Below are 23875 nucleotides of genomic sequence, written 5' to 3' on the forward strand. Positions count from 1 at the left end.
GATGAAGTCATCAAGAGGAGACTGGAAAGGATTCACATGTCAGCTGCTACTCCTCTACCCTCAAACCCACCCAGGCACAGCCAAGTGAGCCTTATTCAAAAAAAAAAAACAAAGAAAAAAAGAAAAACCCATATCAAAAAAAAAAACAAATTCTGGCTGCCAGACCATGAATCCAATCAAGTTGAAATTTAAAACATGCATGCACTATCAACACCAGATCACAATTTTTAAGTTTGACGTCGATTTATTAAGCAGTTCCAGAGAAAACATTATTATTTAATATTTTTGTTCAATGCAATATAGTTACCAAACCATGTGACCGATCAATTATTCTTTAACCAAGTTGTACACGCATGGATTGGGGAAGATTTTGAATTTATCAACTAACATACCCAGACCCTGACATTCGCGGTTCCAACATTCACGGATTCCGCATATTCGCCGTTGATAATTTGTGACATGCTCCTACATTCGTGGGAAATTGCCCGCGCATTCACAGTTTTCGGGGCGATTTTTTTTTTTTTGCACGAGCTGAGAGCATAACAGTTCTAAAACATATCTTCCACGAGCCACGCACAAAGCAGCTGGATGTACGTGCAGTACAATCCTGTACGTATGCACATTGTGTGTACGGGGCAATGGCACTCGCCTCTAAACTGTCTAGCCTGGGTTTGAATCCCGACCCAGCTATAAAGAGTCATCCTGGTGTTTAACAGACTGAGTGAATCATCAATGTGTGTGTCGTCCATCCGATGGATGCTAAACTGGATGTCTCATCTACTGATATTAGTTGATGGATGCTAAGGATCCCCACGGTGGCCCTCACAAAGAGTCAGAAAGTTATCGTCGGCACCTGACCCAATGAACAAATCACAAATTCCTTGCTGAACTACTGCTGGGAAGGCAATGACAAACCATCCAGTATAACCCTTGGTCAGGATGCTGCTTTGGCAACACTGACACTGTGATAAGAGTACAAGCATTATCACAAAGTTCAACAAACCATGTCAGCATTGTTAACTAACAGTCATCTACACTGAAAGTCTTGGAACAAATGTTGCAATGCAAGGCAATCATTTAATTCCACTCTGATGACACGAGATGTGTACACGAAAGTCAAGACCGACCTGGACAGATAGCAGAACAGTTCTACCTTGAAGGCAAACACGTGATCCTTGGAGATTAATGCGCACGCGGGATGGGCGCAGCAAGCACGTACCAGACACGTTCACCCCGATGGAGGACAAGGGCTTATACTTGAACCCACAACGAAGAGACAGACACAAGCAATCTTTAATAAATAGGAGTTTAATGGACATAAATCAAATGTGATAATAAAACGTGAGAAAAATTAAAGCCTAAAGCCGAGGAACCTCTACACAGTTACAAAACGGACAAGGGGAAAGATAAAACAAAACAAAAATCCCTTCTTTATTTTGGCACGAAGCTTTGTCCAGAGATGATCCTTTTTGGACCTGGCGTCATTGAAACTGTGTAGTCACTGCGCGGGAAACAGCACCCACAAATGGTGCCAAGCCGCTCTGTGGGCGGGAAACGTACGTGAGGTATTCATGTGGCGGTGTTAAACGCTAGGGCTCAGAAAGCGCCATGCAGCTTCTTTACACGTTTGAACTTGCCGACCGTTCGTTCCTCTCTTGCGCCAAGTCCATTCAAAACGATCGCCCACCTTCATCCTCGACCATACGACGAGATAATTTCTGAGGCCCCGTGAAAGGCCATGAGACATGCTCTTCTTCCCTCCTGAGAAACATACACTGAGTCAAACAGTCAATGGTTCGTGTTTTGCTCCAGTACGCGAACAAATTCGCCCCAGCACGGACATGGGAATTGTGCAGCCTTCTTCACCGTGTCGAGGGGAAGCCCGCAAGCTAGATCCTTTTTGCCTCCAATCATGTACTTCACACACTCACTCTCTATTCTCGTCTCTGATTCTTCCGACGACACACCCATCCATCACCCACCCCAGGGGCATGGTTTTCTCGGTGTCATTCCTGGGGGTGGTGTTTTTGTCTGCCTGGAACGTTCGGCTTGATTGTTGTTGTTCTAAGGACATAATTCATTTTTATCGCCAGTCTTGTAAATGCAAAAACCTAGGAAGGGGTCACAGGGCGCAATCACATACTGGGAGAAATTAGCCTAAATCCCTGTTCAATTAACACAGTGCTGCCACGCATGCTGTGACATGTAACAAGTTACGCAGACAGTTTTCCCTACCTAATTTACATCGAAATGTCTCCTGCTCGACCACAGACCATGCTGCACTATACAATCCTACCTTTGCTATGAAATTCCTCCATCTACCCCATAAACATAACAATGATGTTTAATATTAGACTTCAAAGGGGTCCAAAATAAACTTAAATTTAATTTTCGGTGGAGTTGAGAGTTAGAGGGTCCACTCAAAAGGATAGAGCATGGAGAGAGAGAAAGAAAGAGAGAGAGAGAGAAAGAAAGAGAGAGAGAGAGAAAGAGAGAGAGAAAGAGAGAGAGAAAGAGAGAGAGAAAGAGAGAGAGAAAGAGAGAGAGAAAGAGAGAGAGAGAGAAAGAGAGAAAGAGAAAGAGAGAGAAAGAGAAAGAGAGAGAAAGAAAGAAAGAAAGAAAGAAAGAGAGAGAGAGAGAGAGAGAGAGAGAGAGAGAGAGAGAGAGAGAGAGAGAGAGAGAGAGAGAGAGAGAGAGAGAGAGAGAGAGAGAGAGAGAGAGAGAGAGAGAGAGAGAGAGAGAGAGAGAGAGAGAGAGAGAGAGAGAGAGAGAGAGAGAGAGAGAGAGAGAGAGAGAGAGAGAGAGAGAGAGAGAGAGAGAGAAATAAAGAAAGAGAGAGAAAGAAAGAGAGAGAGAAAAGAGAGAGAAAGAAAAGAGAGAGAGAGAGAGAGAGAGAGAGAGAGAGAGAGAGAGAGAGAGAGAGAGAGAGAGAGAGAGAGAGAGAGAGAGAGAGAGAGAGAGAGAGAGAGAGAGAGAGAGAGAGAGAGAGAGAGAGAGAGAGAGAGAGAGAGAGAGAGAGAGAGAGAGAGAGAGAGAGAGAGAGAGAGAGAGAGAGAGAGAGAGAGAGAGAGAGAGAGAGAGAGAGAGAGAGAGAGAGAGAGAGAGAGAGAGAGAGAGAGAGAGAGAGAGAGAGAGAGAGAGAGAGAGAGAGAGAGAGAGAGAGAGAGAGAGAGATAGAGAGATATAAAGAGAGTATTTTCTTCTGTATCCATCCCATACCTTGTCTCCTATTTTGTTCCTTTAACTCCACTGTTGGTGTCCCCACCCCACTCTATATTGTTTCTTTTGTCCGATTGTATCCTGATCCATTCAGTATCCTCTCTCTTCCACAAACCTTGACTTTGTATGCAAGAAAAAATGTCATATGTTGGCAATCATTGTGCATGCTTGATTGGCCAAATGGTCTTTTTCTGTGTTGAAGTTCCTTGGAAGGGAACTCCATCTATTATACATTGTGAAAGGTGATGTCTGTCTCCCATTTATGGCAGCTGCTTTCCTCGCTGCATTTGAAAAGCTCAATATTAGCTTTCTGAAATTACGGGAGCACAGGCATGAATGTTGATGCCAAATTTTATTTCATAAGCAGGATATTTTCCCCTCTTTTAAGACAAATTCAACCTTCACTGCCTGATGTTGCACCACCATTTTTACAGTGGGCAGTATAAGTGGCTCAGAGCTTTGGTTCTGTTGTAAAACTAAGAGTGCAACACGATTAACCATTTTAAAGTCTATGAAATAATTTAAATTCATAGATTAACTTAAACCTTTCCCGTCACTGGGGATTGGTACTCTTTTCGTTTGTTACGAGTTTAAAAGTCCATTTGTGCTCCATATTTCACTCTTTCTCCCTTATGAAACAGAAGAAAAGTAGCATTAACAGCAATGTTAATCTTTCGTCCCAATTCCTTGTCTATCATCTTAAATTTAATTTTACTACTCATTTGAGGTTTCTTTTTTATTTATAAGAATGCCACAACATCCTCTTGCTTTTGATTGAAGTATTTTCCAGTCTCGAACCTATATTTGAGTGCACATCTACAGTGCCTTCAGAAAGCATTCACACCCCTCGACTTTCGTCACATTTCGTTGTGTTCCAGCCTGAATTTAAAATGGATTTAATTTAAAATTATTGCCACCGATCTATACAAAATACCCTAAAATGACAGAGAAAACATGTTTTTTGAAATGTTTACAGGTTAATTAAAAATTAAAAGCTTAAATATCTTGCATCAATAAATATTCAACCCCCTGAGTCAATACTTTGTTGAAGTGTCTTTGGCAGGGATTACAGCTTTGAGTGTTCTTGGATATGTTTGTATCGGCTTTGTACATCTGGATTTGGGAATTTTCTCCCATTCTTCCTTGCAGATTTGCCCAAGCTCTGTCAAGTTGGATGGGGAGCACCAGTGAACAGCAATCTTCAAGTCCTTCCACAGATTCTCAATGCGATTCAAGTCTGGGGTTTGCCTGGGCCACTCAAGGACTTTCACATTCTTGTTCTGGAGCCATTCCAGTGCTGCGTTGGCTGTATGCTTTGGGTCATTGTCCTGTTGGAATGTAAATCTTTACCACTGTCTGAGGTCTTTTACACTCTGAGCAGGTTCTCCTCAAGGATTTGCTTGTATTAGTCTCCATTCATTGTTCCCTCTATCCTTATAAAAGTCTCCCATCCCTGCTACTGAAAAGCATCCCCATAGCATGATGCTACCACCATCATGCTTCATAGTGGGGATGGTGTTAGATGGGTGATGAACTGTGCTCGGTTTCCACCAGATGTAGCGCTTTGCATTCAGCCAAAGAGTTCAGTTTTCGTCTCATCAGAACACAATCTTTTGTCGCATGTTCTCAGAGACTTTCACGTGCCTTTTTGCAAACTCAAGGCATGCTGTCATGTTCCTTTTTCTCAGGAGTAGTTTCCATCTGGCCACTCTCCATAAAGCCGAGATTTGTGAAGTGTTGCAGAGACTGATGTCTGTCAGAGACTGATGCTGGTTCTCCCATCTCAGCCAAGGAACTCTGCAGTTCTGTCAGTGGTCTTTGGGTTCTTGTTCACCTCCCTAACCAAGGTACTTCTTGCCCATTTGCTCAGTTTGGTCTGACAGCCAGCAAAAGGAAGAGTCTGAGTAGTTCCATACTCTTTTCTTTTCCTAATGATGGAGCTTAGTGCTCTTGAGAACTTTCACCATCTAGAAATTGTTTTATACCCTTCCCCAGATCTATGACTCCTCACAATTCCATCTCGGAGTTCTATTGACAGTTCCTTGGACTTCGTGGTGGAATTTCTGCTCTGACATGCACTGTCAACTGTGGGACCTTATCGAAAGGTGTGTTCCTTTATAAATAATGTCCAATCAATTGAATTGGCCGCAGGTGGACTCCAATCAAGATGTAGAGACATCTCAAGGATGATCAAAGGAAATTGGATGCACCCGAGTTCAATTTGGAGTGTCATAGCAAAGGGGTTGAATACATTTCATTTTCAATTTCAGATTTTCATTTTCAACTAATCTGTAAAACTTTCGAAAAACATGTTTTCACTTTGCCATTTTGGGATATTTTGTTTAGATTGGTGACAAAAATTTATAATTTATTCCATTTTAAATTCAGGCTGTGACCATAAATTGTTGAGAAAGTATTGTATTGATGGTATTGTTGTGGGCCGAGGACCGGTGGTGAGAGCGACCGCTATGTGGGGGAAGTTACGTTGTCTCCCACCAGGCTCCCGGAATTGTAGGCCATCGCTCACAGATAATTCCGTGAGGCTGCGGGTCGCTTAATCGACCGTGGACGCCAATACCTCCACCGCGTAGCATAGGGTCTTTTTGTCTCGAACCAATTTACCGAATTAACCACGCGGTATCGTCTACCGGGGAACCACGCCCTCGGTACGTCTTGCCCGAACCGGATCACTCAACCAACTACCTTTATGGTTCGGATGCAGCCGAGCGGACCAGCCAAGAACGTACCGGCTAGGATGAACAGATTATCAGGTATAAAAACCCGGCAAAAAACTCAGATCCGAACCATGCTGGACCAATGAAGGAAAAGACGAAAACGAACTCGGAACATTTATAATCATGGTTTATTTACAATCAACTTACAAAAGGACTCAGACCAGACTTATCGCGGGATATACAGGCAAGATTTACAATGATCAAACACTTAAACAGTTCTACTTAAAGACGGTGCCACACACTCAGACAAAAATAAACCCAGGTGTATTGCCAAGGACCCCCGCAGCCAGAGAGGGAGGTGAGCTGAGGTCAGAGTTCTTTTCGGGTACCTGCACATTGGACACGCGGAGACCTTGTCCACGAAGGAGCCCGCATGGAGCAGAGCGGAGTCCGAGATGGGAATCAGGGTCGCTGACAGGACCCACGAGAGACCCGGTCAAGATCAGGCGCCCCAAATCAGCACAACAGACGGGCTGCCGAGGTGAGACGCGGTCAAACCCTCTGCGTCACGACCCTCCTTTCTTTGGCAACCCGCGACTCCAACCGTCTCACTCCAACCACTGTCTTGCTCCGACGCCGTTTCTCTCCAACCTCAGACTCCGGCTAACACGGCCGACCCACACAGAATTCTCTCTCTACCCTCTCAGGATGGTGCCGTAATTTATCTCCCAGCCAAGGACTCGACGCTGAGGATCGCTTCGTAATTTATAGATCTCTCTCAGCGGGGAGGGGCCTTGGTGAAGCAGACGCCACTGTCCACCCTTATTGGACAGGGCCTCCATGGGTCAGCCCTTTCTGGGAGGGGTTTCAGCCATTCCAGGAGAACCCCCCCCCTTTCCACCCATGTCTGGACTCATCAAGAAGAAGCCACAACAGAAAGCTTTTGCGCTGGCCAACGGGCCTTCGGATACAACAGGTGGACAGTGGATCGTGATGGGGGATGGGATATAAAGATTTATTACCCTAACTAAATAAAACATCGCAACGCACCCCTTCGATTTCTCACTAAACACGGAGGGAATCTGTCTACACATGTACTTAACGGCATAACTAACTTTTGGTCAGCTGTATGTTGGAATGCATACGGTTCCTAGAACCGTAACAGTATTTTCCTCGTCTTCACGGATAGAGTGTTAAGCAGTGAGTAAGGTTTTGTTGGTCAGATAATCAATTGTATTTATAGAAGAAAATTTTACTCCAATTTACAACTCATGTTTTTTTATACTTTGTACATAAAGTGCCAAAATAAAGTCGACACCCCCCTTTCAAAATCTTCACCTTTTGTTGCCTCATAGCCTGGAATTAAATCAGATTTTTTTTTCCACCATAATTTACACATCATAACCCACAACACCAACTGAAAAACAAATGCGACAAATTTCAGAAAATTAATTTAAAATACAACACTAGAATATCTTGATTGGATAAGTGTCCACCCCCCTTACAAAAGCAATCGTAAATTCGCTCAGATGTAACCAATCACTTTCAAAATCACACACCAAGTTAATTGGCCTCCACCTCCACCTGTGTTAAATTGTAGTGATGCTGATTATTTCAGAATAAAATCAGCTGTTCCTCTGCTGGGTAATGTTTTTCACTGCAAAGACTCAACATGAGACCCAAGGAGCTTTCAAAAGACCTCTGGAATAAAGTTGTGGAAAGGCACAGATCAGGGGATGGGTATAAAAAAAAAACAATTCAAAGGCCTTGAATATCCCTTGGAGCCAATCATTACGAAGTGGAAGACATATGGTATCAACAAGAACCTGCCTAGATCAGGCCGTCCCGTCAAGCTGGATGAAAAAGCAATGAGACTGATCAGAGAGGCCACCAAGAGGTCAATGGCAACTTTGAAAGAGTTACATGCCTTTATGGCAAAGTCTGGTCACTGTATGTATGTGACAACAATATCCCAAGCACTCCACAAGTCTGGCCTGTATGGTCAGGAAGCAAGAAGAAACTTATCCAACCAAGATATTTCCCTGCGCCACCAAAGGTTGATGGAGGTTGTTTTCATCCCTGTCTGTTTGTTTGTTTGTTTGTAAACAAAATATCTCAAAAAGTTGTGGATGGATTTGGACGAAATTTTGTGCAGAGCATGGGTATGTGAAAAGAATGAAATTGTTAGATTTTCACGTCGATACGAATCCAGATCTGGATCTGATAATTCTAAAGTGATTTTTCACCACCGAGTGATCGGACTAAAATGACATGTAGCACCATATCTCAAAAAGTTGTGGACGGATTCGGACGAAACTTGGCAGGCCAGTTGGGTATGTTAGAAGGAAGAAATTCCATTTTGGTGAAGATCTGAATCCAGATCCGATAATTTTTTAAGTGATTCTTCACCGTTGAGGATAAACGAAACTTGGTGAATGAGTTTGTTCGGTGACCAGATCAAGCCGATTAGATTTTAGTTCAGGTCCGAATCCAGATCCAGCCTATCAGTGGGATACAAAACATGAAGTAATCAGCATGGTGGAGGTGTGCGCTCTACCGAGTGCCCTTCTAGTCTAGTTTTGTATTTTTAATTAATTTTCTGAAATCTGTAGAATTTGTTTTTCACTTGGAAGTTGTGGGTTATGATATGTAAATAAAGATGGAAAAAAGTCTGATTTAATGCAGTTAAATTTTAAGCTGTAAGGTAACAAAATGTGAAAATTTGGGAAGGGGTCTGGACTTTCTCTCGGCACTGAAGATAAATTTTTGTACATTTGGACCTAGGACACTTAAAATAGGTAAAATCAGTCTTGAAAATGTTAGCAGTTGACAGTAAAAACTGAAATCCACAAATACCAGGGGTGCCAGAGATCTCTATTGACTGTGAAGAGTGAAACAGTGAAAATACAAGCTATGGTTATAGCTGTGGATATCTACTGGGATCGGGGGTTATCAGCTGCAAGGCTTAGTAAATCACTTCCTTTATTCACAAACTACTTGCTCTGTAAGCCATGCTGCTTTTCAGTGTGCATCATCTTTTATTTGTTTTAAAACGATTTTTTGAGGCAGTTTGCTCAAGTTTCTGTCTCAGCCTTACAAGGTCAATTAAATTTTCTGTTGGTGAGAAATAATCCGGCTGGGTTCAAAGGTTATTTTGCTCAGGGTAGCAGCTTGGAGTTTCCTAGTGTTTGATACAGATTGCATTGGAAGGAGAACTCAGAGGTAATACAATCACATTTGAGCTATCCAGTCTATATTAATTTATCGGCCAAACTATAAACTCTCACACTACTATTTTGCAGGCAGGGCATTACATCAATGAAGGTGCTTCTTGTTGAATGGCAACTTAAGCTGGGAACACACAGGTGAGGATTGGTTACTGATGGACATTAAATATTTGACAGTATCTTTCATAAAAAAGTAATCACTCTCAGAATTGATGCAACCACCAGTCAGGTGTTGCAAACAAATGAATGACTGAAGTAGGGACTTTAGGAAGTTTACAGCTGTACTTACTGACATTGTCTTACACCAACTATCCTAGTTCCTCATACTCTTCCTCTTTCCATGCTTATTCAAACACCTTTTTTTCTTTTCTTTTTGTGTACAAAGTCAAGTCTCATAGAAGATATAGAACACAGAAGGGATCAGATGCAACTTGAAAAAAGGAAGAGTAGAAGGAGAAGAGGGAAAACGCCAACGGTAGGATCCGTCGATATCGATTTTTTTCGATATCGATATTCAGGTTGGGTCACACCAGTATATAGATATTATTAATAATAAATATAATAATCAATTTTTTCTGCAGGTTCCAAAAATACACAATGGTCCAATGATCCATTACGTATTCATATATGATTTATACATCATTGACACATGGTAATTTTTCAAAGTATTCCCACACGGGGCTTTTTCCCCCCCATGATGAGAACGGATATTTTACTTCTAACTTCAACTTATATTAAAAATTATTTTGTTTAAAAACGAGATGAGTTTTGGAAATCAATACAGGTCGGAATCCATCACCATCGCCATACCAGTAGACTATCACGGAACGCTGTGCTGGTATCGCTTGCATACGAGTCACTAAAATGAAGGACGTCATCACATGTTATGGCATTCCAGAAGAGCTCATGAGTGACAATATTCCGTTTGACAGCCATGAGTTCAGGCGGTTCACACGAAACTTGGGAATCAGACAGTCGACATCCAGTCCTGGATTTGCCCAGTCCAATGGCTAAAGTGAATGTTTTATCCAAACCATCAAGAATCACATCAAGAAACACATCAATCACATCAAGAAAACCAACAATCACAAGTAGCTGCTCAAACCAGCAATAGTAAATCCCAGAACACAGTTGATGCAACAGAAGCTGAAACAGAGAGTCTGTCATGACAGATCGGCATGATCACTGGCTAACCTGCAGCCGGGTGACACTGTTCGCATCAGGAGGAAGAACACCTGGCAGCCAGCCATCGTTACCAAAGTGGATTGGCACCCCAGATCATACTGGGTTGACAACGGCATCAGGAGTGGTTTACGCAGGAACAGATATCATCTGTTGAGAACAAATGAGCCACCACTAGTTCTCATGACCCCTCGTGAGCAAGAACCTGCTGCGATGAGCAATACGAGCAACACCACTCATGAAAACATGAACAGTGGAGCGGGTGTGCAACAACCAGCTACACCTGTGAGAGAACATTACACACACGACTGCACGCACACTGAAACACACATGCGTCCAAACCGTGCAGCATACTAGAAGAGGACGTGAGATTGTTAAGCCTCAGAAGTATAAAGATTTTGTTTGTTAAATCCATAAACGTCTTATAAACCGGTGTTGATGACCATTGCAGACTTGTACTGATATACCTGACATACAAAGTTGGTTAAACTTTCACTCAAACTTGGTTTCTGGTGGCACTGCAAGCCAATAAGTCATTTAACATGTTGCTAAAGCTTTGTGGATGCTGATTGTTCAGTTGACAACACTTTGACAATGTATGATCTTACTCTTCATTAAGAAGGAAGGTGTAACGGAATATACATAGTCTTCCTTATGTGGATCAATAAATGAAGCATCACTTCCACTTGAGCCAGAGATGTGTGCATTGGTCAATGCTGTTGCAGAAACGATCAATGGTTTTGGGTGGGGGATGATTTGAGATGGTGGAGAACAGCTATCTTGAAGAACAGGAGGGAAGAATGAGATTGAAGAGAATGTGGAAGTTGGTTCCACAAGCAGGAAAAAAAACAAAGGAACAAATGAGTTGAGATGAGCAATGTTTCTGTATTTTTGGCAGTTTCACCAAGAGGGGGGGTTACTATAGACCACGTGCTTGTGGACCACGTGCGTCCTGCAAATACCTGGAAGGCCGGGGCGGGGGAGGGTGAGTGGGGGTGGGAAAGCACGTAGAGGGCAGAGGGTGCAAGACCAGAAAGGAGGTGGAAGAATACAGAGACCACCGACCTGTCGATGATGGCTTGGATCATAGACTCAGCTTCATCGCGAGAGATTCCAGTGATCTTGGAAGCCTTGTTTTCCATGGCATGAAGCTGAGGAAGTTTTGAGGCAGCAGTGCGAGCCCAGAGGGGAGAGCAATATTCCATCAAGTTGTGGAAGAAAACGTCGTTGGTTGATAGGATCTCAGGTGTGCCAAGAAAGGACTTTGCACGACGGAGGATGCCCGGTTGGCATCTGGCTTTGGTGGTAAAAAATGACAACATCGCGTAATTATATTTGCCGCTAGTAGTTGTTAAATATAGCTTCATTATATAATATATTTTCATTTTCTTTGTACTGCATCTGGTAATGTTTCATTGAATCAACTGGCATCTTGATTTGTTTCTGATGCACTTCTGGTTATACAGCGGTGTTTTGGGGGAGGACCGCATCGCAACTCAGAAGTTTGTGTACACATGTAATCAGGAAATAGTGCTGTATATTACCACTGATTTGTATCAATATACTTTAGTTTGAACACCTTGTTACCACAAGATGTGTTTCTCCAGCCCAGAGCCATGCATTGGAATACCTTGCAATGTACGTGTGTGATTATTTGGACCATGTTAGAAAGTCGGTCGAACGGAAGAAGAGCCGCGTAATGTCGGCACGGCCAAACTCGGTTTTAGAACCCAGCATAAAGAGGTAACAAGGTATTTCTTCATTATAATTCAATGCACAAATATGTCGGGCATTTATGGAACAAAGTTTCATGAGGTTTCAAAGGTCTTTTTTTTATATCAAGTTTTTGTATTATTTAGTTTTGATTCTCTCCTCAGCCCCCATGTTTCTGGGACCGAACGATGTGCTTGTAAGTTTATGTATCATGCTATATGTCTCTCTCAATTGGAAAGTTGAACTATCGAGGTATATCAGATAATGTGACATTGTTCTAACTATTGGTATTTCGTTTGCACCGTAATAGTTTCTACGGTTTCAGTAGGAATTCGCAACTTCCTTACGGTGTGCAAGCGCTGTATTGAGAGAAGAATAAAGTTCAAGACACCCATATTGACATTATTGAGATCTTTTCTCATGATTATGCTGAAGCATCTACAGGGGGCCAACTTTGAAATGTGGCTTGCCCAAGAGAAATCATGGCTGAGAGTGGAGACCCAAGAGTTTGAGTGACTGAAACTTCTTCTAGAGGGTTGTTGAGAAAGTAGATTGGAGGGTTTGGATTTCGATTTTTTTTTCAGAGAGCGAAGAGAAGAGAAGAGTGAGTGTGTAGGATTTCTCAGGGTTAAAGGACATATTCCAAGTGTTTGACCAGTTTGTGATTTGTCAAGTTCTGAGGAGAGGGAAGAGACTGCTGCTTGTCTGTCAGAATGATGAAGGGTATCACAGCAGAGGATGGAGTTTTCAGCAAATAGATAAAGAGGATTTTCCAGAGAATTAAAGAGATCATTGATGAATATCAGGAATAGGATGGGGCCTAAGACACTGCCTCACGGCACCCTCGCCTTGATAGGGAGAAGAGAATAAAGGATTCTGTTGAGAGCTACACTTTGGCTACGAGACTGGAGGAAGTCAATAATCCAAAAGTGGAGTTGGCCTAAATCAGTAGAAAATAATGGTGTGAATGTTGAGTCATTTTTGTGTATTCTTAGCATCAGAATGAGATTCCTTGGGCTAAATCTCTCTTGCCTTTTTAGATCCTCATGGAGGATCTCTAAGTCTTACTCACGTTGTGGTTCTTCATCTTCTTCTTGTGGACTTTTTTGTTTCACAGCCTACAGTTTTCATCGAAACTTCCTGAAACTTGGCGTATATATGTAAAAAATACCCTGCGCAGACAGTAACCATCTCGGATTGTGAAAATTCCTCCTAGAAAAATAGTTATGACGTCAAAATATCTCCGCTAATGGAAATCGCCTAAAAAAATTATCTCCAAAACTAGGCAAGCTTTTTGAATTCTGCTTGCGGGAATCGAACAGAGCATTCGCAGAGATGAATTACCGCGCATATGATACATCACTATGACGTCATATCAATTTTTATGACATAATTCCTATTTTTTGACATTTTTTTGTTTCACAACCCAGAGTTTTCATCGGATCTTCGTGAAACTTGCCATGTATATGCAGAAAGCCGACGCACAGGCAGTAAGCATCTCCGATTTTGGAAATTCTTCCGAGAAAAAAAAGTTGACGTCATAATATCACCGCTAATGGAAATCACCTCTCCGAAACACCACCATTATCTCCGAAACTAGGCAAGCCGTTTGAATTTTGTTTGCGGGAATCAAGCCGGGCATTAGCACAGATAATTTATCGCAAACCTGATACATCACAATGTCATATTCGTTTTTATGACGTCATCATTAAGAGGACGAGGATCTTAGCTCATTTGAGCTTGTTCTTCTGTGCACATTAAATTAGCAAAATAACTGAATACGTTTTTGCGGTCACATCATTAATGCGAGGGCTGAATCTCTGTGACCGAATTGCTGAGTCAATGTTTGTAAATTTATTGAACATTTTTTTTATTTTCACCCAATATTTGTTTCTCCATTTATATTGGCTTTCCCATGTCTCCTGAGTCTTGCGATAACTTAATACAGGTTGTTAATAACTTTATAACACTTATGGACCTAAGAATAGCCATACAAGTTGTGCTAAGTGAAGCCACATGTTCCATCTGTTCGATTCATTCGTGATGAGGATGACAGCTTGCCTACGATCCATTCATTAGGTTCCAAATGACTCCAACATATGGAAATGGATCCAATGAGGAAGCTCATAAACCATATTTTAAAGGAAACACAATTTTGATTATAATTTGATTCCACTACGACCTAAATGCTCTGATTAGAGACATGTGAGATTTGTGTTTGTTGAATCATGTGCAGCTCATTATTGGAGAAATGCTCCCATTTCTGTGCTTGAAGTTTTCTGGCCTTTTGTCTTTTCATGTTGGCAGTAAAGCATGTTTAATTTTATCTCTCCTTCTTCTTTGTTATCAGGTGAGTTAAATATAATTAAAGGTGCCTGGCATTACAAACACTTTGAAAGCCCAGCTGAACAACTCAACATACAATGCCTCATTTCATACAGGTGGAGAAACTCTTCCACAAATATATTAAAGAGAAGAAACCTCTTCAGCCAGTCCATCAACACAAGAAGTCACCAAAATATAAATCACATCCACAAAAAGATCATATATGGGGGAAATGGAGGAGTGGGGATTATTCAAAAAGTTCCCCCCCAAAAAAAATCAACATGCTCACCATAGACCAAGATAAATCAATATTTGTATCAAAAAAAAAATTTCCTTTGTATAATTTCCTTCAACTTACACATATTTGTGCAATGAAAAATAATGTCAGCGTGTCTTGTATTGTGAGCGTCTCGTTCAAAGAACTTTTTCAATTCCACACATAACTGAAATGACAAGATAGCACTCAATTTTACATTATCATAATAAACTCATTTTGCCGCTGGCACTTTGAAGAACAATCAGCACAACACCAGAGAGAACCCAATCTCCACCATCATCAAATAAGCCTAAAACACTGAGATTAAATTCCATGTCCTCAATTATTTGTCTTCTGTGTAGTATAGTCCTTTACTTTCATGTAATTTATACACCTTGTGCAATCTCTTTCAAAAGCCCATGCCTGATGTGACAGTAAATAGAATCACATAGTTATCCCTTACATGATGGTTCCGGGCACTGCTGTAGGCATGTGGTTTGGCCTTGGGAGTTGGGTCCTTTGTTCTGGATCGATTGTGTGGTCGGGAATGCCGGTTTAAATGATCTGCTGTTTTATTGACGGATATTTTGTTTTGGACATTGAATTTATTTTGCATTCATTGAGGTTTGACGAGTGATTTCTCCTCGACAGATGTAATTTGATGATGCTCTTCATAGTCACATGATGCGGTGGGGGCGGGGGGGGGGGAAAGACACGAGCTATGATTTGGTTGAACATCGAAGGGAAATCATTTCCCTTCTGGTCCCCAGGTAGTGTTGTTTCTGGATAGATGTTGAAGTGTTTGTGTCGAGTTAAGCAGTCCTGTTGGGTTTGACTATATCCTCCCATTGATTTATTGCACATTGTGTCCCACCCTCATCTTTATTAAACCCATCCTTTTTTTACGCACATTGCCGTGGTTCTTGGAGTGCAACTATAACTCCAGCGTGAGTAAATTAGCCATTATAAATATAAGCATGCGAATTAAACTAATAAAAGGAACACCCCCCACGTCACGGCTTCTCCATGTGTGTGCAGGTGCGCCTCTCGCTCGAGCATTCTGCGGAGGTTTACCTCGAGTGGGACGTGATCTACCCAATACGGAGCCAGTCCTGTTACAACTGGTAGTTAGTGAGGGGGATCATTCCGCTCATTAAAATTTGAATTCAATTTGTGTCTTGGATGAAAATTTTAATTGTATTCTAAATTAAGTGACTTTTGGCGCAAAATAAATTTCATGAATCGATCATTTAGGATTAATTTGTGCTTTCTTTAAAAAAAAAAAAATAACGAAATGCTATGGAGGGTGTTCATGACAAATAATGGTGAGGATTGTTTTTGTAGATGTTGCAGTGACATCCAGACATGGAGGTAGAGGGGCAGTGAGATGACACAATGCAAACCACCCTCGCAGAATCAGAGCTCCCAGAGCAGCAGCAGTGGGCTATGGTCTCCAGTTGGCCTCAACCTCAGCCTGAAAATAATGTTCCAGGACCTTAGGTTTCCAGGCCATGTTCCGGGACTTTGGGAGAACATGGCAGCCAAAATGGCAGCCGAGCTCAAGGCCTGCAGAGCCAATTAGCAGAAAATAAGGGCTGAGTTTGGGGCCAAACAAAATAAAATAGTGGCTGACCAGTGGCAAATGACAGCCAGGCAGGAGAGAATGGCAGTGGATGTTAAGACCAGCACCAGGGCTGGTGTGGGTAAAATGGTGGTGGGGGATACAGCACCATGGTGAGAGGACGGAATGGGCCTGATGAGGAGAAATAGAGTAACACCACAGGATGAAAAAAAAAAAAAACTCGGCAAAGCCTCCATGGGGAGGAATAGGTTGGAAACCCACATCTCCCCACCCCTATGATGAAGGATGGAGCAGAGGGAGTAGACAGGAAAGTAAGGAAAGTGTGGACCCCATAAAGAATGAAGTACACACCATGGTGGGAAATTAGATAGAACCCTTGGGAGAAAGCAAAAATGGCAGTGTGGAACCCATAGTAGGAATGGTAAAGTCCATACATGACAGCACAGAGCCTGGGGAGGGCAGTGGGTTGCCCATGGAGAGGGAGGTGGAGCCCATGGGGACTGGTGTTGTAGAAGAGCGAACGATGGAAAGGGGGGCAGTGAAGTTGAGCTCATGAAGTTCTGTAGCGTAGTGAATATGATGAGGGAGAGTGCAGTAAAGAACATGGGGTGCAGTATGGTGCAGTCCATGAGATGCAGTTTTGTAGATACCACAGAGGTGGCAGTGGAAGAGACCATTGGAGGTTAAGTTGAAAAGACCATAGGGTGGGTATCTGAAAAAGCCCCAGGGAGCATAAAGTGTATAGCCCTCAGAAGTTGGCCTGAGCAAAGGTGCCGCCCACATTAGAAGGTGGCCAATGAGAGGGAACTGCCAGGCATGAGGGCAGCCCCGGAGGTGAAAATGGCCGTGTCAGCACATGCGCATGGTTCAGTTGGAATTGGGCCTTCAAGGGAGCAAGATCGATCTCATCCCTCCCTCTGCTTCATCTTCCAAACAGGAAGGACTTCTGGAGAGATGTGGGTGTCGCTTTGATAAAATTCCTCACCTCCAGACTGCATCACTCCAGCTTTCCTGCTTGCCCTGAGCCACACTTCACCCTGTACTGCAGCAACTTTCAGGGATGCTGGAGCGGTAGAAGGGCAATGGAGGAAGAATTTCTTTAAAGGCAAAAAAAGGAGGCCGAGTGAAGCGAGATCGAGGCCACTTATTCCTGATGTGTGAAACACCCTGCAACCCATGCCCACAGAAACCCTACTTTTTGCAATGCCAGCTGCATTTTTCCATCCAATCATGATGTAACTTTGTTTAAAAAAAAAATTCTCCATGAGTAGGCGCTCTTATGATGAAAGTTTTGTTTCATTTGCTCAAGTGGTTACAGAGAAAACAAATTTAAAAGCGAATGATGACCGTTTTTACAGCCATTTTTCCCTGCTGTGCAGGGGTTAGGCTTTTTCTTGAGGCAATGTTTTATGGCCGGATGCCCTTCCTGACGCCAACCCTGGTCGCCTCTTACGACACACAGGGATATGGTATACCTATTCTAACCGGGGCATACACCGGGACCAGTACACTGGTACTCACTTCGCCGACCTCAGATGGATGACAGGCTGAGTCAACCCCCTGGTGTTAATTCAGCAGCCAACGGGGCTTGAACTCAGGACCCTGGGATCCCAAGCCGCCACCCTAACCACTAAGCCAACACCAGGCTTAAATTTAAAAGCGAATAAAGGTGAAAAAATATTGATCACATATAAAAAAACAAGAAAAGTGAGGCAAGAAGGGTTCCTGCTACGTAAAACAACCTGCAACCCATGGCTGCAGAAAACAGCCTTTTTGGAATGCCGGCCATATTATACTGTTGTGGGGCCAGGTCTCGGTGGCGAGGATGAATGCTAGATGGAGCAGTAGAGTCCGCTCCACCGAACACCCCAAATTTATAGGGTGTCACCCCGGATAACTCCAAAGCCGACAGGTCACTTAAAGGACCGTGGTCGCCAATACTTCGATGGCGTGGGGTAGGATGTCCATCCTACCCCACATAGGATGGACATGGAGAAGATGTCCATCTTCTCTTCGCCATGTTCCCCATCCCATCCCCATCCCTCTCCCTTCCACAGTTCACCTAATGTGTCTGTTCCCCACTGTTTTGTCCCTTCCACTCCCGCCCCTCTTGTCTCATGCCTCCTTGCTGTGAGTTGTGTGTTAGCTCTCATACGAGCCTCGACCAAGGTATACAAAAAAAAAAAGGGTTAATTGAGAACTTCAATAAACCTAAATACCCACGCAGTCCAACTACCGGGGAACCACACCCTCGGCAAGCCTCGAGCGGAACGAGCTGTTACCGTGCGGATAGTCACCGAGGTCTGTCGGTCCAAATGCATAATTACGGCAGCAACGGCCTTCCTAATCCCCAATACGCACCGTGGCGTGATCACGCGTCACATCCTTCAATTCATCACATTCTCCCCGTCTTTAAAATGTAACTAGAGGCTCAACTAACGCACCATGATTACTTCAACACTATAGGAGTATACATTTCAAGCAGCGCGAACTATTTAAACTACAGAAGCATACATTCCAAGCAGTGAGGATTATTTTGAGTTATGGGAGCATGGTAAGGTGCCATCGAGGGATGCCGATAATCCCCTTTACAGATCGAGTCGGTGAGGGGGTTTTATCCGTCGACCTCTCCGGGAGTAAATGGTGGTTTCACTTGAGGGAGGCTTCCGATCCTCTTGGGGAGCCTCGACTCGTGCCAGGGATGACTCCTCGATCGCTCTCGGGTGGAACGCGGCAGCTCCGTCGCCACCATTCCCGGGTGGAGTTCCTGGGGGGGAAACACCTGGGGAGGGAATGTCAGAGGGAGGAGTACCAGATGGAGGAGTACCTGCAGGAGGAGTACCTGCGGGAGCCAGATGGCGAACCGACACAGTGGTCTCCCTGCCATCAGGAAGTCTAACATGAGCATACTCTGGATTAGCATTGATGAGTTCGACCTCCTCCACCATTGGTTCATACTTGCTTTGTCGTACCGGGCGCTTCATGAACACTGTTCCGGGATAGGTTAGCCAGTTGGGCACCGATTGGCCGTCAACATAACGTCGTTGGTGAGTAAACATTTGTTCGTGAGGAGTAGCATTGGTGGACATACAGAGCAAAGAGCGTATGGAATTCAGAGCGTCGAGTAGGGTAACCTCCCACCGCTCGGGGCCCAGTCCTCTCGATTTCAGCGCCAGGGTTACGGCTTTCCAAATGACTCCATTATACCGTTCCACCTGCCCATTACCCTGTGGGTTGTAACCCGTCGTTCGACTAGTTGCTATGCCGTGCTCAAATAGGAACTGTTTTAGCCCGGCCGACATGAAACACGGCCCTCTGTCTGAATGTATGTACGAAGGTTTCCCAAACATAGCGAAGAGGTCAGACAGACATTTCACGACAGTGCCCGAGGTCATATCCGAGCACGGAAATGCGAAAGGGAACCTTGAGTATTCATCAACAACAGTGAATATGTATCTGTTGTCTGTCTCGGTCGGCAGGGGCCCTTTGAAGTCGATATTTAGTCTCTCGAAGGGAGAAGTGGCCTTGATCAATCTGCCAGATGCCGCGCCATAGAATCTGGGTTTTAGTTCAGCACATACAGGGCATGAAGCATTCATTTGTTTAATATCTTCGATAGAATAGGGAAGGTTTTGTCTGCGCACGAAATGTGCCATTCTGGTTACCCCTGGGTGGCACAGAGACCCATGAAGGTCTTGCAAAGCCCGACTGATTGTCGCCGAACAGTAGACCCGAGAGAAGGTGTCTGCAGCAGGGTTTTCCCTCCCGGGCCGATAAACAATGTCGTAACTATAACAAGATAGATCTATCCGTCATCTCATTATTTTCTCGTTCTTAATTTTCCCATTATTTTTCCCATCAAACATGAAGGCAACGGATCGCTGGTCCGTGACAAGTGTGAAGTGATTGCCCAGTAAATAATGCCTCCATTTACATAGGGTTTCAACAATAGCGTACGCTTCCTTCTCTATCGCCAAGTGTCTCTGCTCGCTTCCTGAGAGAGTTCTCGAGAAGAACGCGACGGGTCGGCCGGGCTGATTGAGCGTCGCGGCGATCGCGTGATTGGAAGCGTCCGTTTCCACCACGAACGGCACCGAGCTGTCGATCGATAATACCACGGAATTACTGATATCATCTTTGAGGCTGTGGAAAGCTTTTACAACAGCGGTATCTGGTGGGAAGTTTTTGCAATGCACTAGGGGATGTATTTTCTTGGAGTATTGGGGGATCCATCTAGCGGAGTAAGCGAACATCCCGATCACCCGACGCATTGTCTGCAGGTCCTGAGGTGGGGGTAGCTCACGGAGTGGGTGCAATCGTTCAGGATCGGGCTTTATCGTGCCGTCGGCTATCATGTAGCCGAGAAGATTAATTGACCTTGCCGAGAATACGCATTTCTCGTAGTTGAGGGTCAGATTATATTTTCTAGCAATGCTCAAGAATCTGTCCAGATTCGTATCATGTTCCCCCCGATCCTTACCGCACACCGTGACATTGTCCACGTAAACAAAAGTGTCTTTGAGGTTTTCATCCGAGATGATGTCGTCCATAACTCGTTGGAAGCAAGCTACTCCATTGGTGACACCCAACGGAATGCTCCTGAATTGGTAGAGGCATCTACCTGCCTGGAACGCGGTGTAAGGTTTGTCTTCCTCTCAAATGCGAATTTGATGATAGGCGCTTCGCAAATCGATGGTGCTGAATATTTTGTAATTGGCCACGCGTTCGACCATCTCGTCTATGCGTGGCAAAGGGTAGGCATCGAGTTGGGTGAAGCGATTGACCGTTTGAGAGTAATCGACAACCATTCGTTTCTTATGGTTCTGGTTGGTGGTCACCAACACCTGCACGCGCCATGGCGAATCGCTCGGTTCTATAATACCTTCTTCCAGTAATCGCTTGGTCTCAAAAGTGATGAAGTTCATATCGGCAGTGGTATATCGTCGCGATTTGATCGCTATCGGTTTACAGTCCGGCGACAAGTTAGCAAACAGCAGGGGGGACGATACCTCTGCGTGGTCAGACCATTTAGAATTAGACGAGGTTTGCTTCCTCCAAAGGGTATTTCGACGCTCGTGTGCTGCTTGAGGACATTATGACCCAGAATTACATCTGCGCATAAATCACAAAGCACCAGTACCCTTACATCCCAATGCGTGTACCCTTTTACGTCCAACTCAACATTGCAGTACCCTCGTACGCGGGACTGTAGTGATGTGGAGGCCATGCATACCGTATTGTCTGTCGGGTGGATCTTCCATTTCCTGCCCTTCACTAGCGAGCTGTTGACGAAACTTTCAGAGCTACCGGCATCAATCAGAGCCTCAGCCATATGCCCGTTAATTCGTACGTTGATAATAACTTTGGATAGATTCCCCGGTGAAGCTGCTGTTACTTTCTTTTGTGAGTAGAGAGCCGCAGAAGTGGGTTTATTTCTTCTAAGAATAGATTTGCATACCCTGGCATAATGCCCTTTCTTGTCACAATTCATGCATGTGGCATCCCTGGCGGGGCATTTGTTGCGGTGGTGTATTTTATAACCACAAAAGAAGCATTTACCAACCGAAGTAGTTGCTGAGGAGTTTGTCGAGGTCTGGGTATCCGATTCCTCGGGTTTATCTCCATCCTCAGTGTCAGAGGTGCCCCGGGGGGTTCCTTGAGTTTCCGCCGTAGCAGCGTTCATTAGCAACACCGGTGTCCCATATGACTCAGATTGCTGCTGAGCCATATCCATAGCTCGGGCCTGGTCAGCTACCATTTCAAGAGTGGGTTGTGCTTTCTCCAGTAAGCGTTGCCGAATGGGGGCTGACCTGAGCCCTTGGATGAACGCCTCTCTGGTCGCTTCATCTCGGTGTTCCTCGGCGGTTACAGCCCGGAAACTGCAGTCTTTGCCCAACTGCCTCAGAGCTTGCAGGAACTGATCGATTGTCTCCCCAGCTGCTTGCCTGCGTGTGTTGAGATGTCGTATGTATACCTCGTTCTTGCGCTTCACGTAGAGCGCCCGCAGCATGTCGATCACTGCGTCGTAGGTGTCACACTCCGAGAAGAGCCTGAATACACTGGGCGAGACATGGTTTACAAGGGCGGCCAATTTGTCGGCTCCCTCTTCAATAATGGTCAGATAGTGTGAGAAGGAATGGAACCAATGCGACCATTTCATTTCCGAGTCAGTAGCGTTTGGGTCTGCATCGAACCTCTCCGGCTTGTAGATCTTGTCCATCGTCGGTTGAGGGAGCCGAAGGGATCAAGTGAAATAAATTGAAATGAATGCGAGGGAAAAACCTTCGAAGTGTAGGCTTTATTTCACTTGATTGAAGCCGCTTCTACAGACACATCAGGGAATACATGTGCAGCAAGGAATACATGTGCAGCAAGGTATACATGTGCAGTCGATCACCGCAAAATAAATCAGCAATTGGCACGGAGTCCGTTATACTCTCAATTCTTACCATTCAACGAGCACCAAGTGAACCACCGCCGTAAATGACAATGCCCCAGGGACAATCCCACCGACCGCGCAGAATCTCGGTTTTATATGTCCCGTGTGCGAGCCACACGACATGTGATCACGCGTCACGTCCTTCAATTCATCACAATCTGTCGGACCTGGATGTTGTGTGCAGTAAGCTTCCAAATTCGTAACAATACATCCAATCATAATGTAACTGTTTTTTTGTTTTTTTTAATCTTCACCAGTAGTCTCTCCAATGTCAAAAGTTTGGTATCAATCGCTCAAGCGGTTACAGAGAAAACAAATCTAAAAGTGAACAAAGGTTGAATGGTGAGGGAGGAAGAAAGGAAAGTGAGATTCTCGGCCGGTGTTCCACCACATGGTCAGGATGGTTGTGGATGCCTATTACCAGTTTATTTCCTGTTGTACATAATTTCGGGTTTTCGCATGTCACCTTCCTCATTTGTCTGTCCTCGTGTGCCAGATCTGTCCGGGTTTTGTTGTCTTGTTTGTCGCCGTGTCACTATTTGTTTTGTAAATAAACATTTTAATTGCATGAAACATTTCCCGCCATTTGCCTTTCGTGCGCATTCCACTTCCATGTTCAGCTTGAATTGGAGTGATCCTTGGGGTTTTGCAAATGGTGAAGAACAATTAAATTAACAGTAACTATAAGATAGTTTCAGAATCCGCACAGGTTTTTCGACCTTCGGCTCAGACCATGTTAACGGACTTTCTGACGCGACAATATATATATATATATATATATATATATATATATATATATATATATATATATATATATATATATATATATATATATATATATATATATATATATATATATATATATATATATATATATAATTCCAGCAATCTCTGTGTGTGTGTGTCTGTCTGTCTGTCTGTGACTGCCGTTTCTCGACAACCGCCGGTCCGATCTGATTGAAACTTGCCAGGAATATTGCTGGGGACCCGCGGATGTGCCTTTTCGAGGTTTGATATTAATCAGACGAGCGGTTCCCAAGTTACAGCCATTTTATTGCTTTTTTCAGTGTTGGAAAGGTGTATATATCGCAGCTGAAGTGTCGTTCCACCTTATCATGCCATTTTTTTCCCAAAGATATCTCAGAATAATGATAACAGCATATTAATAATAATAATAATAATAGCACAATAATTGGCAGTAATAAAAAGATGACCAGTAATGACCAATGTCTGTCAACCAATAACGACCTATATATT

The 23875-nt window shown here is 43.8% G+C and overlaps 1 protein-coding gene across 7 annotated transcripts in view; it reads right to left on the reverse strand.

The window, feature by feature from the left end:
* Window positions 1-2049: 2049 nt before the first annotated feature.
* Window positions 2050-23875, reverse strand: part of METTL25 (methyltransferase like 25) — a 115405-nt gene continuing 93579 nt past the window's right edge. For 2 of the 7 annotated variants that reach the window (XR_015058989.1, XR_015058991.1), the window contains exons 12-13: window positions 21743-22502; window positions 14724-14784 (exon numbers count right to left, since the gene is read on the reverse strand). Coding sequence is in view for 3 of the 7 variants with exons in the window: in XM_085884191.1 (XP_085740317.1) it covers window positions 2065-2111; window positions 14700-14784 (132 nt within the window). In the remaining 4 variants the exon portion in view is untranslated. Of the gene's footprint in view, window positions 2112-10406; window positions 10454-14699; window positions 14785-21742; window positions 22503-22604; window positions 22786-23875 lie in introns of those variants that run through there. The other 5 variants (XM_085884191.1, XM_085884192.1, XR_015058983.1 and 2 more) reach the window with 5 other exon arrangements.

The sequence above is a fragment of the Eptatretus burgeri genome, chromosome 6 (assembly GCF_056783735.1).
Source record: "Eptatretus burgeri isolate ZD-2024b chromosome 6, Ebu_testis_v1, whole genome shotgun sequence".
Taxonomy (NCBI): domain Eukaryota; kingdom Metazoa; phylum Chordata; class Myxini; order Myxiniformes; family Myxinidae; genus Eptatretus; species Eptatretus burgeri.